At 38.7% G+C, this 23840-nt stretch overlaps 2 protein-coding genes across 2 annotated transcripts in view; both read right to left on the bottom strand.

The window, feature by feature from the left end:
• MEGF11 (multiple EGF like domains 11) overlaps window positions 1–23840 on the bottom strand; it is a 1076815-nt gene that overhangs the window by 132690 nt on the left and 920285 nt on the right. Inside the window, 2 exon segments of the mRNA XM_053718531.1 lie at window positions 6987–7115; window positions 14064–14192. Of these exon segments, the coding sequence (XP_053574506.1) occupies window positions 6987–7115; window positions 14064–14192 (258 nt within the window).
• LOC128663932 (death-associated protein kinase 3-like) lies at window positions 7842–9843 on the bottom strand. The gene has a single exon (XM_053718532.1). The coding sequence runs from the start codon at window positions 9782–9784 to the stop codon at window positions 8426–8428; it is 1359 nt and encodes a 452-aa protein (XP_053574507.1). The 5' UTR covers window positions 9785–9843; the 3' UTR covers window positions 7842–8425.

The following is a 23840-nucleotide window of genomic DNA, read 5'->3' as shown; positions in this document are numbered from 1 at the left end:
GTTATCAGAAATCAATTTTGTTTTGTTTTTTAAAGTGAAGCTGTTTGCTTATAACAGGAACTTAAAGGGACACTGAACCCAAAATTTTCTTTCATGATTCAGATAGAGCATGCAATTTTAAGCAACTTTCTAATTTACTCCTATTATCACATTTTCTTCATTCTCTTGCTATCTTTATTTGAAAAGCAAGAATGTAAGTTTAGAAGCCGGCCCATTTTTTGTTCACAACCTGGGTTGTGCTTGCTAATTGGTGGCTAAATGCACCCACCAATAAACAAGTGCTGTCCAGGGTCTAAACCAAAAATTGTCTGGCTCCTTAGCTTAGATGCCTTCTTTTTCAAATAAAGATAGCAAGACAATGAAGAAAAAGTGATAATAGGAGTAAATTAGAAACTTGTTTAAAATTGCATGCTCTATCTGAATCATGAAAGAAACAATTTGGGTTTAGTATCCCTTTAATTATTTTTTCCCCCATAAAACTTGTTTTCAAACAATAGGGGTACGCCCAAGTACCCGTGATCCTGATAAATTACATTGCATAATCAGATTGTGTAGTACTGCTACATAAATGCAAAATTTAAGTTAAAACACCAATAAATACAGTAGATTTGCATAATCAAGAAATGCATGATAACAAAACAATGCAATAGCACTTAGGGGCAGATTTATTAAGGCCCAAAATGCACCTGTTTCCACGTAAGCCTTTACCTCTGAGGCGGCGGACAGCAATCCGCCCGATCGGATACGATTGGGTTGATTGACACCCCCTGCTAGCGGCCAATTGGCCGCGAATAAGCAGGGGGTGGCATTGCTCAAGCATCTCACTAGAAATGCTTGTGCAATGATAAATGCCAACAGCGTATGCTGTCGGCATTTATCGATGTGCGGCAGACATTTTTAAATCAGCCCCTTAGTCTGAACTTCAAATGAATAGTAGTTATGTCTATTTCCACTCCTGTTTCATGTGACAGCCATCAGCCAATCACAAATGCCTATACGTATATTCTATCAATTCTTGCACATGCTCAGTAGGAGCTGGTGACTCAAAAAGAGTAAATATAAAAAGACTGTGCACATTTTTTATTGTCCTATATGAGCCTCGTTCTGATGCCGTCACAGCAGCAAAAGGGTGGTAAGTAGTGCTGCGATGGCCAGCAGTTAGTAAATATACACATATTAACACATACATATATATGTATATAAGCATATACATATATTTCTTTCATATAGGTGGCGAGAGTCCATGAGCTAGTTAATGATAGACATTCCTACCAGGTGGGGGCAAATTTTCCCAAACCTCAAATGCCTATAAATACACCTCCCACGTCACTCATACCTCAGTTTTAAAAACTTTGCCTCCTTAGGACGTGGTGAAGCATGATGTGCTTGATTTCTTCAGTGAAAGACGCTTCTAAATATATTGAAGCCTAGTTCCTCTCTAAGCGCAGTGTTTGTCTGAGGGATGTGAAGGGAGTATTGTCTGATGATACCATTTTTCGCCTATGGGAAAGATTTTCATAAGGCTCTCTGTAAATCAGTCGCAGGGATTCTTTTCATGGGGTCCAAAGAAAACAAAATACAATGTTTCAGGCCTTTACTAGGCCCTTAGTCATGTAAAGTATTTTTTGCCATTTTGGAGGCTGGAATCATTATGTTACTGTCTGGATGAGAGGACCTGGCAAGCCTGACATTCCGTGCCCCAAAACAAGTAAAGGAGTGCTGTTTTCCAACTTTGTTTGAAGCTATTATATAAGACACTCACAGCTATGGATTGAGCACTTTTTAAGTAAAGTTGTTATATATTGTTTGTATACATGCCTTGAGTCAGTAATTCAGTGCTCTTTTTTAGAGACTTTAATTAGTGGCTAAATGTTTGTCAAGGTTGGTAGAGTCTGTGAAACATACAGGTTTTTTTTGGAGCTAGTAATATATTTATAAATTAGGATGCTAGGTATTATATTAGTCTCATGGAATGTTGATGTTGATAATCACATTTTATGCAGTATAATAGAAGTGTCCATTTAGGCTTTATTTAGGTACATTTCGTCTTTTTGTATTTACAAACTAAATTCTTACCTGTTTTTTAGAGTGATAGGAATTTGCGCACAAACGTGCATGTGATGACGCTATTTATGTCATGCATGACGCGTCGTCATTTGCGCCAAAATGTCCCCGACAAATTTGCTGTTATAAGCTCCGCCCCTAGCTCATTTAGTGCTCTCAGAAAATCTCTTGCCACCAATGAAATGAAAACATAATTTATGTAAGAACTTACCTGATAAATTAATTTCTTTCATGGTGGCGAGGGTCCACTAGACCCACCCATTTTTTTGGGGTTATGATTTTTTTGTATAAAGCACATTATTTATCCTGTTCCTCTTTTTTATGCTTTTACTCCTTATACACCTCACTAACTTGGCTATATGTTAAACTGAGGTATGAGTGAGATGGGAGGTGTATTTATATGCATTTGAGGCTTGGGAAACGTTGCCCCCTCCTGGTAGGAATGTCTATCCCATCAGTAACTAGCTCGTGGACTCTCGCCACCATGAAATAAATTAATTTATCAGGTAAGTTCTTAAATGAAATTATATTATTTACTGGGAACACACAGTTTCCATAGGCTGCAATGTAAAGGCACTTTTCAGTGCCTTTTTTTCCCCCTAACACCCCACTCCCACCAAATTTATAGCCCCAAAACTGCCTAGTGCCATTTTTATTTAAAATAAAAAACTATAATGCCCTCTATTTTGAGGTAGTTTGGGGCACTTTTTTGAAAATTAACCAGAGATTGGATCTCTGGTTAAAGGGACACTGAACCCAAATTTTCTCTTTCATGATTCAGATAGAACATGCAATTTTAAGCAACTTTATAATTGACTTCTATTATAATTTTTTCTTTGTTCTCTTGCTATCTTTATTTGAAAAAGAAGGCATCTAAGCTAAGGAGCCAGCCAATTTTTGGTTCAGGCTCTGGACAGCACTTGTTTATTGGTGGGTGAATTTATCCACCGATCAGCAAGAACAACCCAGGTTGTTCACCAAAAATGGTCCATCATCTAAACTTACATTCTTGCTTTTCAAATAAAGATACCAAGAGAATGAAGAAAATTTGATAAAAGGAGTAAATTAGAAAGTTGCTTCAAATTGCATGCTCTATCTGAATCGCGAAAGCAAAAAATTGGGTTCAGAGTCTTTCATTTTCAAAGCGCTAATTGCTACCGCAAAGTCATGGTAGCAATAACCAGCCACTTGTAATGGCTGGCTAATTATCCCACTCCCGCAAACGGGCAAATTTCGCTCATTTGCTGGAGCGCGATAATTTAGCACTCCACTTGTAATCTAGCCCTAAATAGTTTACTATAATAAGTGCTTGTTCTGTCATTGTATTTGCTGTATTAAAAATAAATCCTTGTTGTGATATAAACTATAATTTACAATTGCCTTCCCATCTGCATCGCCCATTCAGTTACATAACACATCACTGACCAATCAGATACTGCATACAGGAGTAGGCAGCGCATGGTTTCATAATACCTTCTGGCGACGCTGGTCTTACAGCGCTTAAATCTCTGTTCCTTCACCGACTTCGGAATATTCAAAAAGGTTTATTCCATTCTTCAGAATTTAAAAACATGAGTGAATAAAGTTCTGATAACAACTGGCAAAGCTCAACACGTTTCAATGAAAAAACTGCTCTTGAAAAAGACAAATTTTATCATTGAAGTGCATTGGATTTTGCTACTTCTTATCAGAGCTTTATTCACTCATGTTTTTAAATGCTGAAGACTAGAATAAACCTTTTTGAATATTAGCATTTGCCACTGTGAGTATTTTGCTTTCTGCCCTGTTTTTACTACAGACGACACTATTTCCAGCACTGCTTGAGGAAGCTGGAGTTGGCAGAAGAACAGAGATTTAACCCCTGCAAGACCAGTACAGTAGTTTATGTTTAGAGTCCTGGGAGAGACATAGGAAGTCACCTACACAGGGTACTGGTTTAGACTATATAGTCTATATAGTATTTAGTCTATACTGTGAAATTACAGTTCTGTTACCAATGTTTCAGTGCATAGTTTAATGAATGCACAGAAATGCCCGAGGCATGTGCACACTGTCTAAGATCTGTTACAATTATTTGCCATAACCTGGTGAGAACATTACACACTGATCCAGGTGCCACGTGTGGCCTTTAACTACTCAAACATGTATAAAGCAATTGAACAGGGTCTGTGGAAAGGTGGTCCGTTATTGTAAGTTGCAATTCTTTACCTCGCATACAAGATTTGTTTTTTAACACAGCAAATACGTTGACAAGAGATCAATAAACATATTCACACTTAATAGATCACAACCGGCTATTACGTCCTGTTAAACTGGGCAAATTGATGACATCTCATGAGATCTAGATGTCAATAATATGTTTTGAGGAAATATTTTAAATGTTGAAATACCGTTTCTGCTAAAGAAATCAATGTTTTGTTATTACTGTAAAATAAGAAAGAAACAGAAGTAATGTTATTGTTTTAAATTTGTGTTATGGCTGTATAATAACAAAGAGCATTCCATGTTAAAGGAACAGTAAACATTTTGAAACTGTAACAAACAATTCTTAAAGGGACAGTAAAGTCATAATTAGACATTCATTATTTAGACAGAGCATACAATTTTCAACAACTTTCCAATTTACTTCTATTATTTAATTAGCTTCCTTCCTTTGTTATGCTTTGTTGAATGGTTTATCAAGGTAAGATCAGGAGCACCAAAGCACCTGGGTGCTAGCTGCTGATTGGTGGCTGCATATGTACGCCTATTGGCATTGACTCACCATATGGGGTAGATTTATGAACTGTCGAGCGGTCATGATACGCTGTCCGCATTTAACATTGCACAAGCATTTCTGGTGAGCTAGCAGGGGCTGTCAATCATCCTGATCGGATCAGGATTCTTTCAATATGCCACCTAAAAGGTCAGGTTAAGGAGCAGTGGTTTTATGACCGCTGCTTCTTAACTTCCATTTCAGGCGAGTGTGAAACGATGGGCCTCCGAAGCAGCGTTCGCTGCTTCATAAATGGAGCCCATTGTGTTCAGTTAGCAACCAGTAGTGCATTGCTGTGCCTTCAACAAATAATACCAGTAATAGAGAATAAAGCAAATTTGATAATAGAAGTAAATTATAAAAATGTTTAAAATTGCATGCTCTACCTATATCATGAAAGAAACATTGTGGGTTTCATTTCACTTTAATCATGCATAATAAAACAATTTTGAAGTATGCTCTCTTTATTTAAATTTGTCTCCTTTTTCTGTAATTTAATTAAAAAAAAAAAGTTTTTTCCAGTCCTGAAAAGTAAGAGAACATCTGGGAAGATGCACAAATCTAACCTTGCCACATAATTCTCCCTAATTTGCAGATGATCTTATAATTTCTGCTGAAGCCAATCAATAAAATGTTGCTAATACAATTGCAGTAACTAGCCCTTTTTTCTTTAGGGGTCAATTTATTATAGTGCGATGTCCGCTGTATATCAATGAATTCTTGTGAACTGCTGGTGCAATACCGCCCCCTGCAGATTCGGCCGCTAGCAGGGGGTGTCAATCAACCCAATCATATTCAATCGGGTTGATTTCTGTCCGCCACCTCGGAGCAGGCGGACAGGTTATGGAGCAGCGGTCTTTAAAACATGGGGCATCAAGCTCCGTACGGAGCTTGATAAATTGACCCCTTAGACTCAAGTCCAGATTGGCTCCTCCAAATAAGGAAAATGGTGACTGGAGTTTGACCATTCAAAAAACAATTGCAGCAATCAAGTTGTTAATCTGTTCTAAAATAGCTCAGAATCTGCTGATATGTTAATTAATGTTGTAATTACAAGGTGTTTATGGTAAATTTAAATGCTGTTTTTCCAAAGAATTATGCAGAAACTGGCAATTTACTTTGGAGTGGAAGCCAACAAAATTCCTGAAAATGTAAAGGAAATTTTGTACCTACCAACTATCTCAGATACTGGGAGATTCTTACTTTGCCCAAGCCCAGTCCCACTCACAGCACAGAAGCGGCTCTGCCTTTCCTATCATGGCTCCGCCCAAAAATTCCCCTTCCCTCCCTGTCCCAGAAAGCTCCTAGGAAATGTTGTGAAAATTGTATGTCTTAATATGTTATTTTTCAGAAGAAATTTGTAGAAAAAGCTATAAAGAAACTGTTACACCAATTTTCAGAAAATTTGGCATGGCAATAGATTTTATAGGGTAGAATTTCCCTAGCTTATTTGATTAAATCAGAGAATTGAGATATAAAGAATAAAAGTTGTGATATTTAAAGAGCTAAATGAAGTTAAAATGTATCTGAAGATACTTTGTTTAGAGATAATTTGCTGGACCTCCATGTCTATAATTATAAAATGGAAAACTGCAAAAACTGTTTCTAAGTGGGCAAATAATGCAGGGGATAGAGCACAGTACACAAATGTGTACTGAAATTCATGGGTTCAAATCCCCCTCTAGACTATTTTTTATTTGTTTTATTCCAATAGTCATGTATGAGAACTTAGACTGAAATGTCCTAAACTTACAAAGAGATTCACTGTTCATTTTCGGGTGTGCTTTAAGGAAAATCATTGCTGTAAGGGAAATATGAAACCTTCTGTCGAATGAAGTGAATGAAGATGTCCTGAGTGAGGTGGTGCAATCTATACAATAGTTCACCTTCTATACAGTGTAGTGGGTCAGCACAGAATGTAAATTTAAAATTTCTTTGCAGAGATAGGAATATCCCTGCTTTTTCTGAGAGAGAACTAAAACAGCATATCTATCTATCTATCTATCTATCTATCTATCTATCTATCTATCTATCTATCTATCTATCTATCTATATAGTATACTCATTGTGTTATTATATTTCATCCTGTTCCTGCAGCTCTTTTTAAATCAGTTTCATAGCATTACCCTCACAATGTAAACAAATGACATCTTAAAAGGTCTCTTACTCTGTGTACAGTAAAGACCTGTCCACCCAGCTGTGCATTTACATTCTCCATCGTACGCACTGCACTCCGCATCATTATGGCAGTTACACGTATGGATACAGTCTGGGCCCCAAAGACCCGAAGGACACTCTGCAAAAAGAAAAAAACAGCATCTTATATGGGAATTAATCTTGTTATACACAGCGGTAGAATAAGTCCGTCCTGAATTAAACAGTTAAAATGAATCATTCTAATTTTAAAAGGGACATTAAATAGTTGAAGATTTAATATAAAATGTTTAATTTTATGTTGTAAAATATATTGCAAAAGATTTTCCTTATTTATTCCCTTGTCCTGTAATTTTCTCAATTTCAATGAGTTTCTATAAAGTAATGGGTGCTGTCATGTTGAAACCCAGATGTTCCCCTTATCTATCTCTTATACTTTGGACAATTATGGTCAGATATAAAACAGGTAATAAAAGACAGCGTGCACACAAGGATTTGTGGAAACCCTTTTAGATTGCTAGTTTAACATTTCTTTTTTTTTTTTTTTTTTTTTTTTTTTTTTTTAATTAAAAATGTATTTTAATGTTAAAGTTCCATTGTACAAGTTCTTTAACAGATAAATATAATATCATTCCTTTCTGCTACAGAGGAGAGATACAACACCTCACCTCTTGCCACATATGTATATTAATAAAGGTCAGAGTTAAGAACCCTCCTCAAATAATGTACAACAGTTTGTGCAATTTTTTTTCCTTCTTGCCTTTAAATATTAAATGCACACAAAGCTGTAATGGACGTTTTGTGATAATGAATAAATCGTGTGTAAAAATATTTCTTAATTAAGACCACGTTTCTTCTTTTTTTTCCCTTCTTCCTTTTGTTGTTTGAAGTGAAATTTTGTCTCAAGTTTACACACGAACAAGGCCTGGTATAAAATAACGAATAAAGAATTCTTGGAATGCCTGGTTTAAGAAACTATAGATAAAAAATTCACCTCATTGACAACAACACCGAACAAAAATATTAAGTTGCTAACCAGTGTCTAGTTCTACTCATAAAACTATTTATTATAACATGTGCGCTCCTCTTCTGCTTTTTGGTGCATCTCTTAAAGTGGTATTTGATACTCTTGGTACAGAGTTATAGATATATTGTGCAAAGTACATACTTTTAATTTCGTGCAGCTGAAAGACTAGTGTAAGAAATAGCAGGAATGAATAACATACAAGAATGTGTTTGGACATAGTCGTGAGGCAGTGACGCCTCCCCAATTCCCTTTCCTAGGCACAGTAACACTCTGGCTCCCTTCCCTGCATCAAAATTCCCTTTTCATATAAGCGCACTTTCCTCTTTCCTTCAGACTTAGTTTCTTTTCCTTACCAGCAGATGTCCATTCACTGCCCCCCTTTCTCCAATACCCTCATTTTTCATAACTCACTGATTTATTTTCCCTTAACACACTCCTCTCTCCCCTTCCCTCTCTAGTTCAATGGTTTTAAGTAATTCTTCTACAAAGTTCATCTCTGCCGTAACTTGGGCAGCAAGTGCTTCGTAACGGTTTTCCAGGCGCCCAAACTTCCTCTTCAGGCTATTGGCGCTGTGCATGGCACTCCGTAGCTCTTCTTGTGCCTGGTGCCTTTGTCCTTCCTCACGCTGCAACTCCTGCCGGAGCACCACAAGCTCACGTCCGACCCCCTCTTGCTCCTCCCGATACCAACTCTCTTTCTCCTCATAGATGGAGCGCAGAGCAGCCAAGTCTTCACGAGAAGTAGTCTGAGTTTTCTGCAACTCCTTTAGTGCATCTTCAGCAGCTCCTAGCTCCTCAAGCACACGACTAAACCTCTCAAAATTAACATATGTGTTATTAGGGGGCATGCTGGAATGGGATTTGATGGTGTATTCCTTCAGACGTGTTGTCTTCAACCGGCGGCGTTCAGGACGCTTTCCACTATCCTCATGACGCACATTCCGCCGTTTGATTGCCTTAATCCACGAGTGCTCCAGGCTCTGATCAATGGTCATCCGTTTCTTAGGGTCCTTAACCAGAAGCCTGCGTATGAAATCCTTGGCCAACTCGCTTGTGTTGCTAAAATATTCCTCGTCAAAATCATAATTAACACCTGAAATATTAGTCAAAGTCTCTTGCTTTGTCTCTCCCAAGAAGGGCGATGCACCACTTAGTAGAATATAAGTGATGACTCCGATGCTCCACATATCAGCCTCCAGGCCTAAAGGTTCATAGTTTACGATTTCGGGAGCAACAAATTCCGGCGTTCCGAAGATATTTTTGAATTCATTCCCCGCTTGTATCTTATGAGCAATTCCAAAATCTATGAGTTTGATTCGTGGGTTAGGAGTACTCTGATCCAAAAGCATGATGTTTTCTGGCTTAAGGTCAAAGTGTGCAATACTCTTGTTGTGCAGGTAATGGACCCCGTCTAGAATCTGTTTCAGGAACATCGTAGCCTCCTCTTCACTCAGACTCTCCTTCTGTGCAAGGAAATCAAAGAGCTCTCCTCCAGACACCAGCTCCAAGATCAGCACCACATCAGTTCGGTTCTCAAACACATCATGCAGGGTAATGATATTGGGGTGCTGAATCTCACGGAGGATGTCCACCTCTCTTTCAATCTCTTCTCGGCTTACTCCCCGTCGGCTTGAGGACAGTCGTCTTTTCTTGATAAACTTGGCTGCATATTCTACCCCTGTCCTGCGTTCCTTGCATTTTCGGACAATTGCAAACTGACCACTGCCCAACTCCTCTCCCATCTCAAAAAATTCCTCCACATTCTCCTGCCGGAATCCGCTCATCGTGCCCGGGATATCTCTTGACTTTAACGCCACAAAATATACAGACCCCAAGAGCCTAAAATCCTCTAGTTTAACATTTCTATATTCTACACAACCTTGTTTTGCATTCTATTATTGCCTGTTATATCTGTCTCTAATTGTTCTCAACAAAAGAGATAGATAAGGGAAAATCTAGGTTGCAACATGATGGCACCCATTACTTTATAGAAACGAAAGTACTTTATAATAAATAAACCTTTACACTTGTATCTTCAATATTTTAACAAATAATACAATTTAATAAAATAAATGTACATAATATTTACAGGCTAATCTTTGCTTTGAATACATCATTATATTTAGTATTTATTTACTGTTTAATATCCCTTAAAATATATTTATATATTTTTAATAAAAACAATAATGCTTGAGGTGAAATAAATACAGTAGAATATAAATGGAAAATGTAGACTTATATAATTCTGACATTTGAAGTATTATGTTTTGATATGTATTTTTTAAGACACATGAAGAAACTATCACCCTAGATTACTATCACCCTAGATTATGAGTTTTGCGTTAGAGGCTGTGCGGTGCTAACGAGCAGTTTATGCTCACCGCTCACTTACAGACAGCGCTGGTATTACGGGTTTTTACAAACCAGACAAGAAGTGAGCTTTGAGCAAAATGTTGCTCATTACCGCACTCCAATACCAGCGCTGCTTACGTTAGCGGTGAGCTGGTGTAACGTGCTTGTGCACGATTTCCCCATAGGAATCAATGGGGAGAGCCTAACACCTGCAAAAAATCAGCATAAAACTCCTTAACACAGCCCCATTGATTCCTATGGGGAAATACATTTTATGTCTACACCTAACACCCTAACATGAACCCCGAGTCTAAACACCCCTAATCTTACACTTATTAACCCCTAATCTGCCGCCCCCGACATCGCCGCCACATACATTATAATTATTAACCCCTAATCTGCCGCTCCGGACACCTACGCCACGTACATTATACTTATGAACCCCTAATCTGCTGCCCCCAACCTCGCCAACACCTACATTATATTTATTAACCCCTAATCTGCCGTCCCCAATGTCACCACAACCTACCTACACTTTTTAACCACTAATCTGCCGCCCCAACGTCGCCACCACTATAATAAAGTTATTAACCCCTAAACCTAAGTCTAACCCTAAACCTAACACCCCCTAACTTAAATATAATTAAAAGAAATCAAAATAAAAATTCCTATCATTAACTAAATTATTCCTATTTAAAACTAAATACTTACCTATAAAAAAAAAACCTAAGTTATCTACAATATAACTAATAGTTACATTGTATCTAGCTTAGGGTTTATTTTTATTTTACAGGCAAGTTTGTTTTTATTTTAACTAGGTAGAATAGTTATTAAATAGTTATTAACTATTTTATAACTACCTAGATAAAATAAATACAAAAGTACCTGTAAAATAAAACCTAACCTAAGTTACAATTACACCTAACACTACACTATAATTAAATTATTTCCATAAATTAAATACAATTAAATTAAATTATCTAAAGTACAAAACCCCCCACTAAATTACAGAAAATAATAAACAAATTAAAAGATTTTTAAACTAATTACACCTAATCTAATCCCCCTAACAAAATAAAAAAGCGCCCCCAAAATAAAAAAAGCCCTACCCTACACTAAATTACAAATAGCCCTTAAAAGGGCCTTTTGCGGGGCATTGCCCCAAAGTAATCAGCTCTCTTACCTGTAAAAAAATTACAAATCCCCCCCAACATTAAAACCCACCACCCACACAACCAACCCTACTCTAAAACCCACCCAGTACCCCCTTAAAAAAAAACTAACACTAACTCCTTGAAGATCACCTTACCGGGAGAAGTCTTCATCCAACCGGGCCGAAGTCCTCAACGAAGCCGGGAGAAGTCTTCATCCAAGCCGGGCAAAGTGGTCCTCCAGACGGGCAGAAGTCTTCATCCAGACGGCATCTTCTATCTTCATCCATCCGGCGCGGAGCGGGTCCATCTTCAAGAGATCCGACGCGGAGCATCCTCTTCATCCGACGGCTCTTCTGGAATGAAGGTTCCTTTAAATGACGTCATCCAAGATGGCGTCCCTTCAATTCCGATTGGCTGATAGAATTCTATCAGCCAATCGGAATTAAGGTAGAAAAATCCTATTGGCTGATGCAATCAGCCAATAGGATTGAGCTGGCATTCTATTGGCTGTTCCAATCAGGATGCTCCGCGTCAGATGTCTTGAGGATGGACCCGCTCCGCGCCGGGTGGATGAAGTTAGAAGATGCCGTCTGGATGAAGACTTCTGCCCGTCTGGAGGACCACTTCGCCTGGCTTGGATGAAGACTTCTCCCGGCTTCGTTGAGGACTTCTGCCCGGTTGGATGAAGACTTCTGCCCGTCTGGAGGACCACTTTGCCCGGCTTGGATGAAGACTTCTCCCGGTAAGGTGATCTTCAAGGGGTTAGTGTTAGGTTTTTTTAAGGGGGTATTGGGTGGGTTTTAGAGTAGGGTTGGTTGTGTAGGTGGTGGGTTTTAATGTTGGGGGGGATTTGTAATTTTCTTTACAGGTAAAAGAGCTGATTACTTTGGGGCAATGCCCCGCAAAAGGCCCTTTTAAGGGCTATTTGTAATTTAGGGTAAGGCTTTTTTTTATTTTGGGGGGCTTTTTTATTTTGTTAGGGGGATTAGATTAGGTGTAATTAGTTTAAAAATCTTGTAATTTCTTTATTATTTTCTGTAATTTAGTGTGTTTTTTTGTACTTTAGATAATTTAATTTAATTGTATTTAATTGCATTTAATTTATGGAAATAATTTAATTATAGTTTAGTGTTAGGTGTAATTGTAACTTAGGTTAGGTTTTATTTTACAGGTACTTTTGTATTTATTTTAGCTAGGTAGTTATTAAATAGTTAATAACTATTTAATAACTATTCTACCTAGTTAAAATAAATACAAACTTGCCTTTAAAATAAAAATAAACCCTGAGATAGCTATAGATAGAAATAGGAATTATTTAGGTAATGATAGGAATTTTTAGTTAAATTTATTTAAATTATATTTAAGTTAGGTGGGGTTAGGGTTAGACTAAGATTTAGGGGTTAATAACTTTAGTATAGTGGCGGCGACGTTGGGGGCGGCAGATTAGGGGTTAATAAATGTAGGTAGGTGTCGGCGATGTTAGGGACGGCAGAATAGGGGTTAATAATATTTAACTAATGTTTGCGAGGCGGCAGTGCGGCGATTTAGGGGTTAATATATTTATTATAGTGGTGGCGATGTCCGGCTCGGCAGATTAGGGGTTAAAAATTTTTTTTTAGTGTTTGCGATGCGGGAGGGCCTCGGTTTAGGGGTTAATAGGTAGTTTATGGGTGTTAGTGTACTTTTTATCACTTTAGTTAAGAGTTTTATGCTACGGCGTTGTAGTGTAAAACTCTTAACTACTGACTTTAAAATGCGCTACTAGTCTTGACAGGAGAGGGTCTACTGCTCACTTTTTGGCAGACTCGTAATACCGGCACTATGCAAGTCCCATTGAAAAAAGAGGATACGCAATTTACGTAAGTGGATTCGCGTTATTTCCAAGTCTGGCCAAAAAAGTGAGCAGTGAGCCTGTACCTTCAAGATTCGTAATACCAGCGTGCGTTAAAAAGCAGCGTTAGGACCTCTTACCGCTGCTTTTTTAACCTAACGCACAACTCGTAATCTAGCCATATGAATCTCATTACACTATGACCTATAAAATGTAATCAGTTTGAGTGTTCTGCTCACTCTTTAGGATTTCATATTGAATACCTCCCAATATTATTATTAATTGGTAATCTGGGATGGGGCTTAAGATTGTAGGGTGCAGAGCTTTGCTGCCTATGGCTAGAAAAGGGGAGGAGTTTACGCAACAGACTTTACAGTTAGAAATACAAACTCTTTACTCTGCACTTGTAACCTCCATATAGTGTAGGCAGCTTGTTTTCTTCATAACAAAGCCTACAGCAATGATAATGATGTCATCCTAAATAGCTGCAAGACGTGAGGTTCTAATTCAGGCCTGATTACTGATTGTGGGAGATCTCGGATAGTTTTTTATTTTATTTAAACTATTCAGGCACAATTTTAATGACTATGGGGTACAGTAAATTTTGGTTTTACAAAATTCTTAAGAAAAGCATATGGGGATTTTTATAGAGAATGTGTTTGATGATCTTTTCAGGAAGAATTGGTTTTACACTAATGTCTAATTGTACTAAAGAAGGATTCTTACCGTCAGAACAGTCACTGCCAATCCAGCCAGGGAAGCACTGACATGAACCATCAATAGGGTTGCAGGTTGCATTGTTACTGCAGGTACAGATCTCTGTGCAGCCCCTTCCATATCTTCCACTGGAACAAACTGCAACGTATAACAGAACAATCAGTGCTCTTCTATGTTACCCATCACAGAGAAGTGGGTTACAGAAGCTTTTCTTCTTTACTAAAAGGTCATGATTATCTCCTTGTAGAATCTCTAAAGATACTATTAAAGGGACATGAAACCCAAAATTTGAACCCCTTGAGCCAATGCAACATAGATCTAGGTCATGCAGTACATAGCCCAGCATAATGCATAACGCAGATCTACGTTGCAGCTTCAGGAAGCCCAAGCAGTCACGGTTGTCAAGTCACAACTGAGACTTGCTGCTTGTGGGCTTCCGGCATCTGCTTTCATATGGTAACAAAGCACAATTGGTGCTCTGTTAGCATATGAAAGCAGATTGTCAGATCGTTACAGACTGTAACGATCTCTGTTGGTGCTGGTGAAAGATTTCGGAGGGAATGCGGATGAAGGGCCCAGTGGCGGAGGGGAGAGGGAGGGGCCCTAAACTACAGAAACAAATGTCATCATAAATAGTTGCAAGGGAGAGGGAGGGATGGCATGCTACTCTACGGAAAAAGGGTGGAATGAGGGAGCACCCTACATACAAATCGCAGGGAGGGGGAAGGTGGGGGACCCCTACACAACAGAAAATGATAGCCACCACTAGTGGTACGGGGGAGGGTTAGAGAGCTGTGTGGGAGGTATCAGGGAGGTAGGAGGGTTCCCTACACTGCATACTGGCAGAATGTCTGCCAGTACCTAAGATAGTGGGTGGGGGGAAAGAGAGCTGTTTGGGAGGGATCTTGGAGGTGGGAGGGTAATCCCTACATTATAATATTATAACCCTTACCAGTTAACTAATTAACCCTCACTATCTGGAATTTCAGTATTGTGCACAGCTGCAGTAAGTGGCTTTCTACTTACCAAAAAGCAATGGCAAAGCCATGCATGTCTGCTGTTTCAGAACAAAGAGAAGCTTTTGCAACCATTTGTGCTATCACTGCACAAGCGGTATGTATATATTTTAAGTGAGAAACCCAAAGTTTTTGAAAAGGTTAACAATTTTTTAATATGGTTGTATTTGGCAGCAAAACTGTGGCATGAAATATAAAAAAAAATAGACCTAGAACAATACCTTGGGTTGTCTACTAAAAACAAATATATAGTTTTGATAGGTAAAGAAAAATAAAACAAACATCTATTTCTGTTTAAATTGAGCGATAGCAAAAATGCTAAAACATCCCCGGTACGAAGAGAACAAAGTAAATTTGATAATAAAAGTAAATTGGAAACATTATTAAAATTGTATGCTCCTTCTGAATCATGGAGAGAAAATTTGGGGTTTCCACAACTTTTTAACCTTAAAGGGAACCTGTTAACAGTGGAGATTCTATATGGCTTTGTGGGGAGTACTATCCCCAAGTCATTACTAGAGCACTCCCCCAAACATCAAAGTTATCAGTTGCCCAGAATATGCAGGGTGATGCCTATTTTATATTTTACAGTGCTCTATGCAGACAGAAGACAGATGTAAAGGCTGGAGAAGAGGGAAGTAATACATAAATATAGGTAAATATTTAGATGATGTTTCCCAAAAATACCCCTTGCACTATTGCGAAGTTGCATAAAAATGCAGATATTTTAAAAAGCATTAGACTTTCTTTTTTTAGTGTTATGAGAAAATGTTTCTGTTTTCAATAAACCTTTAACTCTTAAGGCTGTGACACACTGAGAGCGGCACGCAGCGTGATGATGCGGCTGTGCGCGCTCAGTGTGTCCTATCTTTTCATCTCCGTCCGCTCAGCCGCATCAGGTCGCGTAGCTGAGCGCTCAGGGTTGAAATATTTGAACTTCAGAAGCGATGCGACACGAAACAGCTGCTTTGCCTCGCGCCGCTTCACTTGCTCTGTGTCACAACCTTTATAGTGTTATGATGGCAGTTGTCTTGATTAGTCAATTGCCATTAATACAGCAGTATGCAACATGCATTTCCTGGTAGTTTTAATTTAGACAGCCTTTACTTAGGGTTAAATACAGTGTGGCCAGGTTACGGTAAGGGTTAACTACAGTGGAGATAAGTTGTAGTTAGGGTTAATGGGCAATAACATTTGTGTCTATAATGTTACAGTGGCTGCGGTCAGAAGCTACTTTTCTGCTGGACATAGTGACAAACAGTACGGATCCACTATTGTTTAGTGACATACATATGGATTGCTATAACTAAATAATAGTGATTCAGTCACTAAAATCTATTTCATATAAAAAATTCCAACCGTGGCATCATAATAACAGCTTGCATAGGATCTGGTCACAAGTTGATTAGACACATTTTAATTTATAATCAGTCTTTCCCATATTTTAGCTGTTTATAATACAGTGTAAAACATACTTGGGTGTTAACTGTGTTTAAAAAATGAGTCGCAATTGTCACAAGTCCAATTTGTTTTAAAACAACTGGCCCAGAGTTTTGCAGACAATTTATTACTCAGAAGAACACAGTGCAAGGATATAAAATATAAGAGCTTAAACACATTTTACTAATTGATCTTGAACTGTATATTATCATAAAAATGGCATCTCTCATTTTCCCTTTTTAAATTTTTATGCATATATATCTATACATAATTTAGAGTGGATTTTTGTTGATGTATTCATAAATTATTTAGATTTCATTATTTTTGACAATGGTTGTGTCCTTTAAAAGAACCTTACAAATTCCATAAAAAAAACTTACAAAAATGATGTAAAAAAAGGAAATCCTAAGGGGGATATGTACCAAAGCGTCAACTTTATTGCATTTGCCGGCATCAATACGCTCACCTAACATCGCAGCCGCGGATCTCAATACGCTCTCCTTATCTATGAAAAAAGCCTGCAAAAAGTCACGCACCAAGTACGGGGCGATGAGCATCAGACTGTTGTTAACTAGCAGTCATTGATCTCGCGTCTATTCGGCTTTCTCCCAACTTTATTTATACCCTGTCACTAAACGCCGCCACTATACTAAAATGTTTAACCCCTATCTCGCCGCTCCCTGACATTGCTGCAACCTAAATAAAGTTATTAACTCCTATCCCGCCGCTCCCCGACACCGCTGCCACTAAATAAACGTATTAATCCCTAAACCTCTGGCCTCCCACATCACTACCACTAACTAAACCTATTAACCCCTAAACCGTCAGCCCCCCCATCGCCAAAAAATAAAGTTATTAACCTCTATCCCGCCACTCCCCGACACCGCCGCCACTAAATAAACGTATTAACCCCTAAATCTCTGGCCTCCCACATCAATTCCACTAATTAAACCTGTTAACCCCTAAACCTAACAACCCCCTAAATTTAAATTAAAATAACAACATCCCTATCTTAATATAAATTAAAACTTACCTGTAGAATTAAAATAAACTATTTTAAACTTTTAATTAACCTACCCTTACTATTATACTACAATTAAATTAAAATACCAATTAAATAAACTAAATGACATATTAAATAAACCTAACCCTACTCAATTTTTTTAAAATATACTATTAAACATTATTAAAAGTACTAAATTACAGAAAAAAACACTAAGTTACAAAAAACAAACAAACACTAAATTAGAAAAAAATAAAAAACAAAATTATCAAAAATAAAAAAGAATTACACCTAATCTATTAGCCCTATCAAAATAAAAAAGCCCCCCCAAAATAAAAAACCCCTAGCCTACAATAAACTACCAATGGCCCTTAAAAGGGCCTTTTGCGGGGCATTGCCCCAAAGATATCAGCTCTTTTACATTGCAAAACAATACAAACACCTCCCCACAACAGTTAAACCCACTAAAATAACCTAAGCTCCCCATTGCCCTGAAAAGGGCATTTATATGGTAATTGCCCATAAAAAGGGCATTTAGCTCTTTTACACGGCCAGACCCTAATCTAAAAATAAAACCCACCCAAAAACCCTTAAAAAAACACTAACCCCCAACGATCCACTTACAGTTCTTGAAGTCCCGCTTGAAGGATCCATCCTGCCAGAGAAGTCATCCTCCAGGCGGCAAGAAGTCTTCATCCGGGCAGCCTCTACCATCTTTATCCAGCCGGAGAAGTCCTCATCCAGGCGGCAAGAAGTCTTCATCCAGACGGCATCTTGAATTTTCATCCATCCGGCGCAGAGCGGGTTCAACCTGAAGACATCTGGCGCGGAGCATCCTCTTTATATGGTTGCCGCCGTAAACTGGACCTTCAATGCAGGTGACGCCATCCAAGATGCCGTCCCTTGCATTCCTATTGGCTGAAAGATTTCTATCAGCCAATAGGATTAGAGCTGCTAAAATCCTATTGGCTGTTCCAACCAGCCAATAGGATTAGACCTGCTAAAATCCTATTGGCTGTTCCAATCAGCCAATAGGACGAGAACTCAATCATATTGGCTGATTGGAACAGCCAATAGGATTTTAGCAGCTTTGTTGGGGGTTAGTGTTAGGTTTTTTAAGGTTTTTTGGGGTGGGTTTTATTTTTAGATTCGGGTCTGGGCATGTAAAAGAGCTAAATGCCCTTTTAAGGGCAATGCCAATACAAATGCATTTTTCAGGGCAATGGGGAGCTTAGGTTATTTTAGATAGGTTTTTTATTTGGGGGGGTTGGTTGGTTGGGTGGTGGGTTTAACTGTTGGGGGGGGGGGTGTTTGTATTTTTTGCAATGTAAAAGAGCTGATATCTTTTGGGCAATGCCCCACAAAAGGCCCTTTTAAGGGCCATTGGTAGTTTATTGTAGGCTAGGTTTTTTTTTAATTTTGGGGGGCTTTTTTATTTTGATAGGGCTATTAGATTAGGTGCAATTCTTTTTTATTTTTGATAATTTAGTTTTTTATTTTTGTAATTTAGTGGGGGGGGGGGTGTAACTTAGTGGGGGTTTTTTCTGTAATTTAGTACTTTTATAATGTTTAAAAGTATATTTAAATAATTTGAGTAGGGTTAGGTTTCTTTAATATGTAATTTAGTTTAATTGGTATTTTAATTTAATTGTAGTATAATAGTTAGGGTAGGTTAATTAATAGTTTAAAATAGTTTATTTTATTTCCACAGGTAAGTTTTAATTTATATTAAGATAGGGATGTTGTAATTTTAATTTTAAAGTTAGGGGGTTGTTAGGTTTAGGGGTTAATAGCTTAGTTTATGGCAATGTGGGGGGCTGATGGTTTAGGGGTTAATAGGTTTAGTTACTGGTGGTGATGTGCGAGGCCAGAGGTTTAGGGGTTAATAAGTTTATTTAGTGTCGGGGAGCGGCAGAATAGGGGTTAATACATTTTATTTAAGTTGTGACGATGTTGGGGCGGCAGATGAGGGGTGTTTAGAATCAGGGTTTATGTTAGGGTGTTAGGTGTAAACGTTACTTGTTTTCTACCATAGAAATCAATGGGTTATATTTCTTTGTCTTGCAGCATCGAACATAAGCTTTCGCTGCTTTAAGACTCCCATTGATTTCTATGACATTCGCGGCCTCCAGGGTGGCAGATTGAAAACCAGATACGCTGCGTCGGATAAGAAGCAAGCGTACCTGTTCAAAGTTTGATAACTGGGAAAAAGTGTTAGATAGAGCCGAATGTGTATTCGGAACATCTGTAATGACGTAAGCATTGATCTGCGTCGGATTGAGATCGCCTGTTCGTATGTTACGTCACGGTCTTGAGGCTTTGATAACTAGGTCGGATCAATCTCGCAACAATTACGATGCGGAATTCCAGCGTATTTGCGGTTGACAGCTTGATAGATAGGCCCCTAAAAGTGTATAGCAAAGAAAAGTTAATAAATATAGATGGCATAAGTGATTACAATAAAGGGACAGTCAACACAAAAATTGTTAGTGTTTAAAAAGATAGATATTGCCTTTACTACCCATTCCCCAGCTTTGCACAACCAACATGGTTATATTAACATACTTTATAACATTTAAACCTCTAAATGTCTGTCTGTTTCTAAATCCCTAAAGACAGCCCCATGATCACATGCTTTTGTATTTGCTTTTCTCAACAGGGAAAGCTAGTTCATGTGAGTCATATAGATAACATTGTGCTGATGCCCGTGGATTCTAACAACACAGCATTAATTGTCTTAAATGCAAGTCAATTGATAATACATTTAAAGTCATGTGATCATGGGGCCGTCAGAAGATGCGTAGAAACAAGGTAATCACAGAGGTAAAAAGTGTATTAATATAACCATGTTTTCTGTGCAAAACTGGGGAATGGGTAATAAAGGAATTATCTATCTTTTTCAAAAAGTATAAAAATTGAGTTAACGGTCCCTTTAATGGCCCTGTAAAGAAACCAGTGGTGTCATGATGCTACAAACTTATTCCTGTATAGGCTTAGATTACAAGGGTGCATTATCAATATTGTGGGCCTGTGCTCAGAGTAGCACAGAATAGTAAAACACAATTACCAGAACAGGGGCGGATCCAGAGCCCAATATCGGGAGGGGCAATGTGGCAGATTATCTTCTTGCAACATGGCCAATGGAAAAGCAAAGTGGCCTATCATCTTTGTTATTTAATAGATATACATACATACAAACATACATACATATACAAATACACATACATCCATATACACTCTGTAATAGACCACACTTGTTCATGCGCGTTTGCCAAGGGATCTTTCAGTGACAGCACAGCCTTCTGGGACAGGAACATGCTTCACACATTTTATATGTTTTATAGGCCAGCGACCTATTTATTTCTGGAAGCAAAATAGCACTGTTTTCAATAAATAAATAAAAACATACATAAAAGTCCTTGCTCCTCTGAGCTCACAAGTAAACTGTAGCTGACTATTCTGGGGGCACTTTGTCTGCTTACTAACAGAAGCAATTGTGCTTAACATTTTTTCCAGTTTCAATCAGTTGCAGCAATACAGGTTTTGCCAACTCCTTGTCTCTCTCCTTACTGAGGTTTTTCCCAGTCTTTTAAAGGAACCAAACCAGTATGAGGTGAGCCTAATCACCATTTCCCCACTATTGTGACTTGCCTCATCCCCTACTAAAGCTGGCATAAGGGGTAAGGTCTTTCTCTCAATCTCAGTATTTTGTTCATTCCATTCAGAAAAAGGAAATATTTCATAATTAACATAAGATTTTTTGCGCATTCCTGGGTAACCTTACCAGCAGATTTCCATAAATCTAGAAAATAGGTAAAATCCGTTACTACATTGTGGGCCTCTATACTACACCCACTCTGAAGTTTATAGTACCACAAGTGCTGTTAATAGTGACCATAGCTGTAGGGTATTCATGTTTGTTACCATGAACACAAACAATACCAACTTTTTGTAACATATCAAGCATCACATCTGGTATAAAAGATTTGCTATTATAGTTCACATACTCCCTGGGTCCTGCAGGGCATTTATGTTTTCCCCATTCACATATAAATAACACATCTTTGGCATATGGCAGCTAGCAATAGCAGATTCTACATGTTCTAGCACATAAGAGTTCTGTCCAATCCTATTATCCATATTGCACTGCATAGTTCATGACACCAAAAACATTTTATACTATAGTCTGTCCAACACCTAGCTGGTGCTTCTAAGGGTGGTTACATGGGACCCCTGTGGATATATCCCAGGTTTTGCAGTTTCCCTTAAACCCAGAACAGTCTTATCGGGTCCAGCAGTATCTTGATTCCTCTGCAGACGCTCTGGCTGAGTGGAATTTGCAACTCTCCTGCAGCTACATCTCTCTCCACCAAGTCCACCAGCTGGTCTACATTTCAAGGGTTGATTTGACTGATCCATCTCCTCACGGCAGGAGTTAAACCCCGCAAAAACCGGTCTATCACCAACAGCTCCACAATCTGGCTTGCTGAGTTACTTCTGGCTGTAGCCACTTCCTGGTAAGGTGTATTAGGTCAAACATCTGAGTACAGGTAGCCTTTTCAACATAGTAAGTCCAGGCCTGAAATCAGGGAGCACAAGCTGCAACAGCCACTCCAAGATGTGCCAGGATTTCAGACTTTAACTTGGTATAATCCCTTGCTTGCTCTGGCTCTAAGTCATAGAAGGCTTTCTGGGGCTCTCCAATTAGGAAAGGTGCCAATAAGCTTGCCCACTCGCCTGCTGGCCATCCTTCTCTTTCAGCAATACATTTAAATGCAAGAAGGTATGCCTCTACATCATCTGTGGGTGTCATGTTTTGCAAAAAATGACTGGTATGGATTATCCTGGCTCCTAGAAGTGTCCCTGCAGGATCCTTGGTCAGCTTCTCAGACAAGGCCTGAATCTTCAGTCACACCATCCAGGTAGCCTGTTGTTGCTCCTCCTTAAACAAACGGCTTGCTTCACTTTGGGCTGCCATAGCCTGCTGTATCATGGCATCTGTATTCTGTTTATGAGAAAGAACAAGTTGTTGTAGGGCTGCCACAGTCTCTGTGTTACTGTGGCCTAATGCTGTGTAGCCACAGCCTGTAGCAAAGCCTTCACAACCCCCTCCATTTTGCAAAATGTGTTTTAAAGTCTTTTTGCAATTACCCAGGCCACTTTAGTGCAATACCCACATGCTCCACCAACTTTAACAGACCATACTTGTTCACGCTGGTCTGTCAAGGGATCTTTCAGTGTTGCAAAGCCTTCTTCGACAGGCTTCAAAGGAGGATTAACCCCATAAGTGCTGCTGTCCTTCATTACCTAGAAGGCAAAGGCACTTACCTTAGATTGCATAAGAGATGTTGATCCTTAAGGTGTGGCAGACACTACGCTCCCTGTCATGGACCTGCAGGAAAAGAAAGAACAGAGTAACCAACTCTGGCTTTCCACAAAGGGGTAGGAAAGTGTTAAAAGTAAAGCAAAGGACTGCCTCATCGCATTTTAACTGCTAAACGCCACCACTACTCTTACTCAAGAGATTGACGTGGACACAGCTAGACCCCAATCCTTGCTTGGAGGGAAAAGTACCCATAAAAGGATTAAATTCTTCAGACACTAACTTCGCACAACCTCCACTGACAGAGACAAAGAGAATGACTGGGGATTATAGGTAAGTCAGTTACACTTAGCAGCTTTGCTGGTGTGCTATTTGCCTCCTCCTGATGGCCAGGAGTTGAATATCCCACTAGTAATTGCAATGACGTTGAGGACTCTCCATGTCATAGAAAAGAAAGATCATAGAGCAACAAAACATGACCAATATACCCATATACAGATTTTTTAACACTAATAAGAAATAACACTCTATCCAATTGCAAAACACACACTTAAGGGTCGATTTATCATAGTGCAAGCGGACATTGTCGGCATTTATCATTGCACATGCATTTCTTGTGAAATGCTTGTGCAATACCACCCCCTGCACATTCGCGGCCAATCGGCCGCTAGCAGGGGTGTCAATCATCCCGATCAGATTGCTGTCCGTTGCCTCAGAGGTGGCAGACGAGTTAAGGAGCAGGGGGTTGATATATCAACCCCATGGACTCAATTACCCATTTGCATTTTTTTGTGATAAACAGCTATTATGTGCCGTTATTGGTAAATGGAGATCGAATATCATGCAAGTTATAAACCTCGACTATGTTTATCTCAGAAAGATTGTGATCATTTTGATATAAAAAAAGTGTCTGATACTGTTTTTTTTTTATATCAAAGAAGAATTTTGAAAAGATTGGAAGCAACCCTTAAAAAATCAGCTCTAGAGCAGCAATGCATTACTGA

This window comes from Bombina bombina, chromosome 6, assembly GCF_027579735.1.
Source record: "Bombina bombina isolate aBomBom1 chromosome 6, aBomBom1.pri, whole genome shotgun sequence".
Taxonomy (NCBI): domain Eukaryota; kingdom Metazoa; phylum Chordata; class Amphibia; order Anura; family Bombinatoridae; genus Bombina; species Bombina bombina.
Note: the sequence above shows the minus strand (reverse complement) of the source record. Positions and strands in the feature narration are given on the sequence as shown.

Bases quoted from the DNA above. Each gene is read 5' to 3' on its own strand.
- LOC128663932 (XM_053718532.1), bottom strand. From the start codon at position 9,784: ATGAGCGGATTCCGGCAGGAGAATGTGGAGGAATTTTTTGAGATGGGA.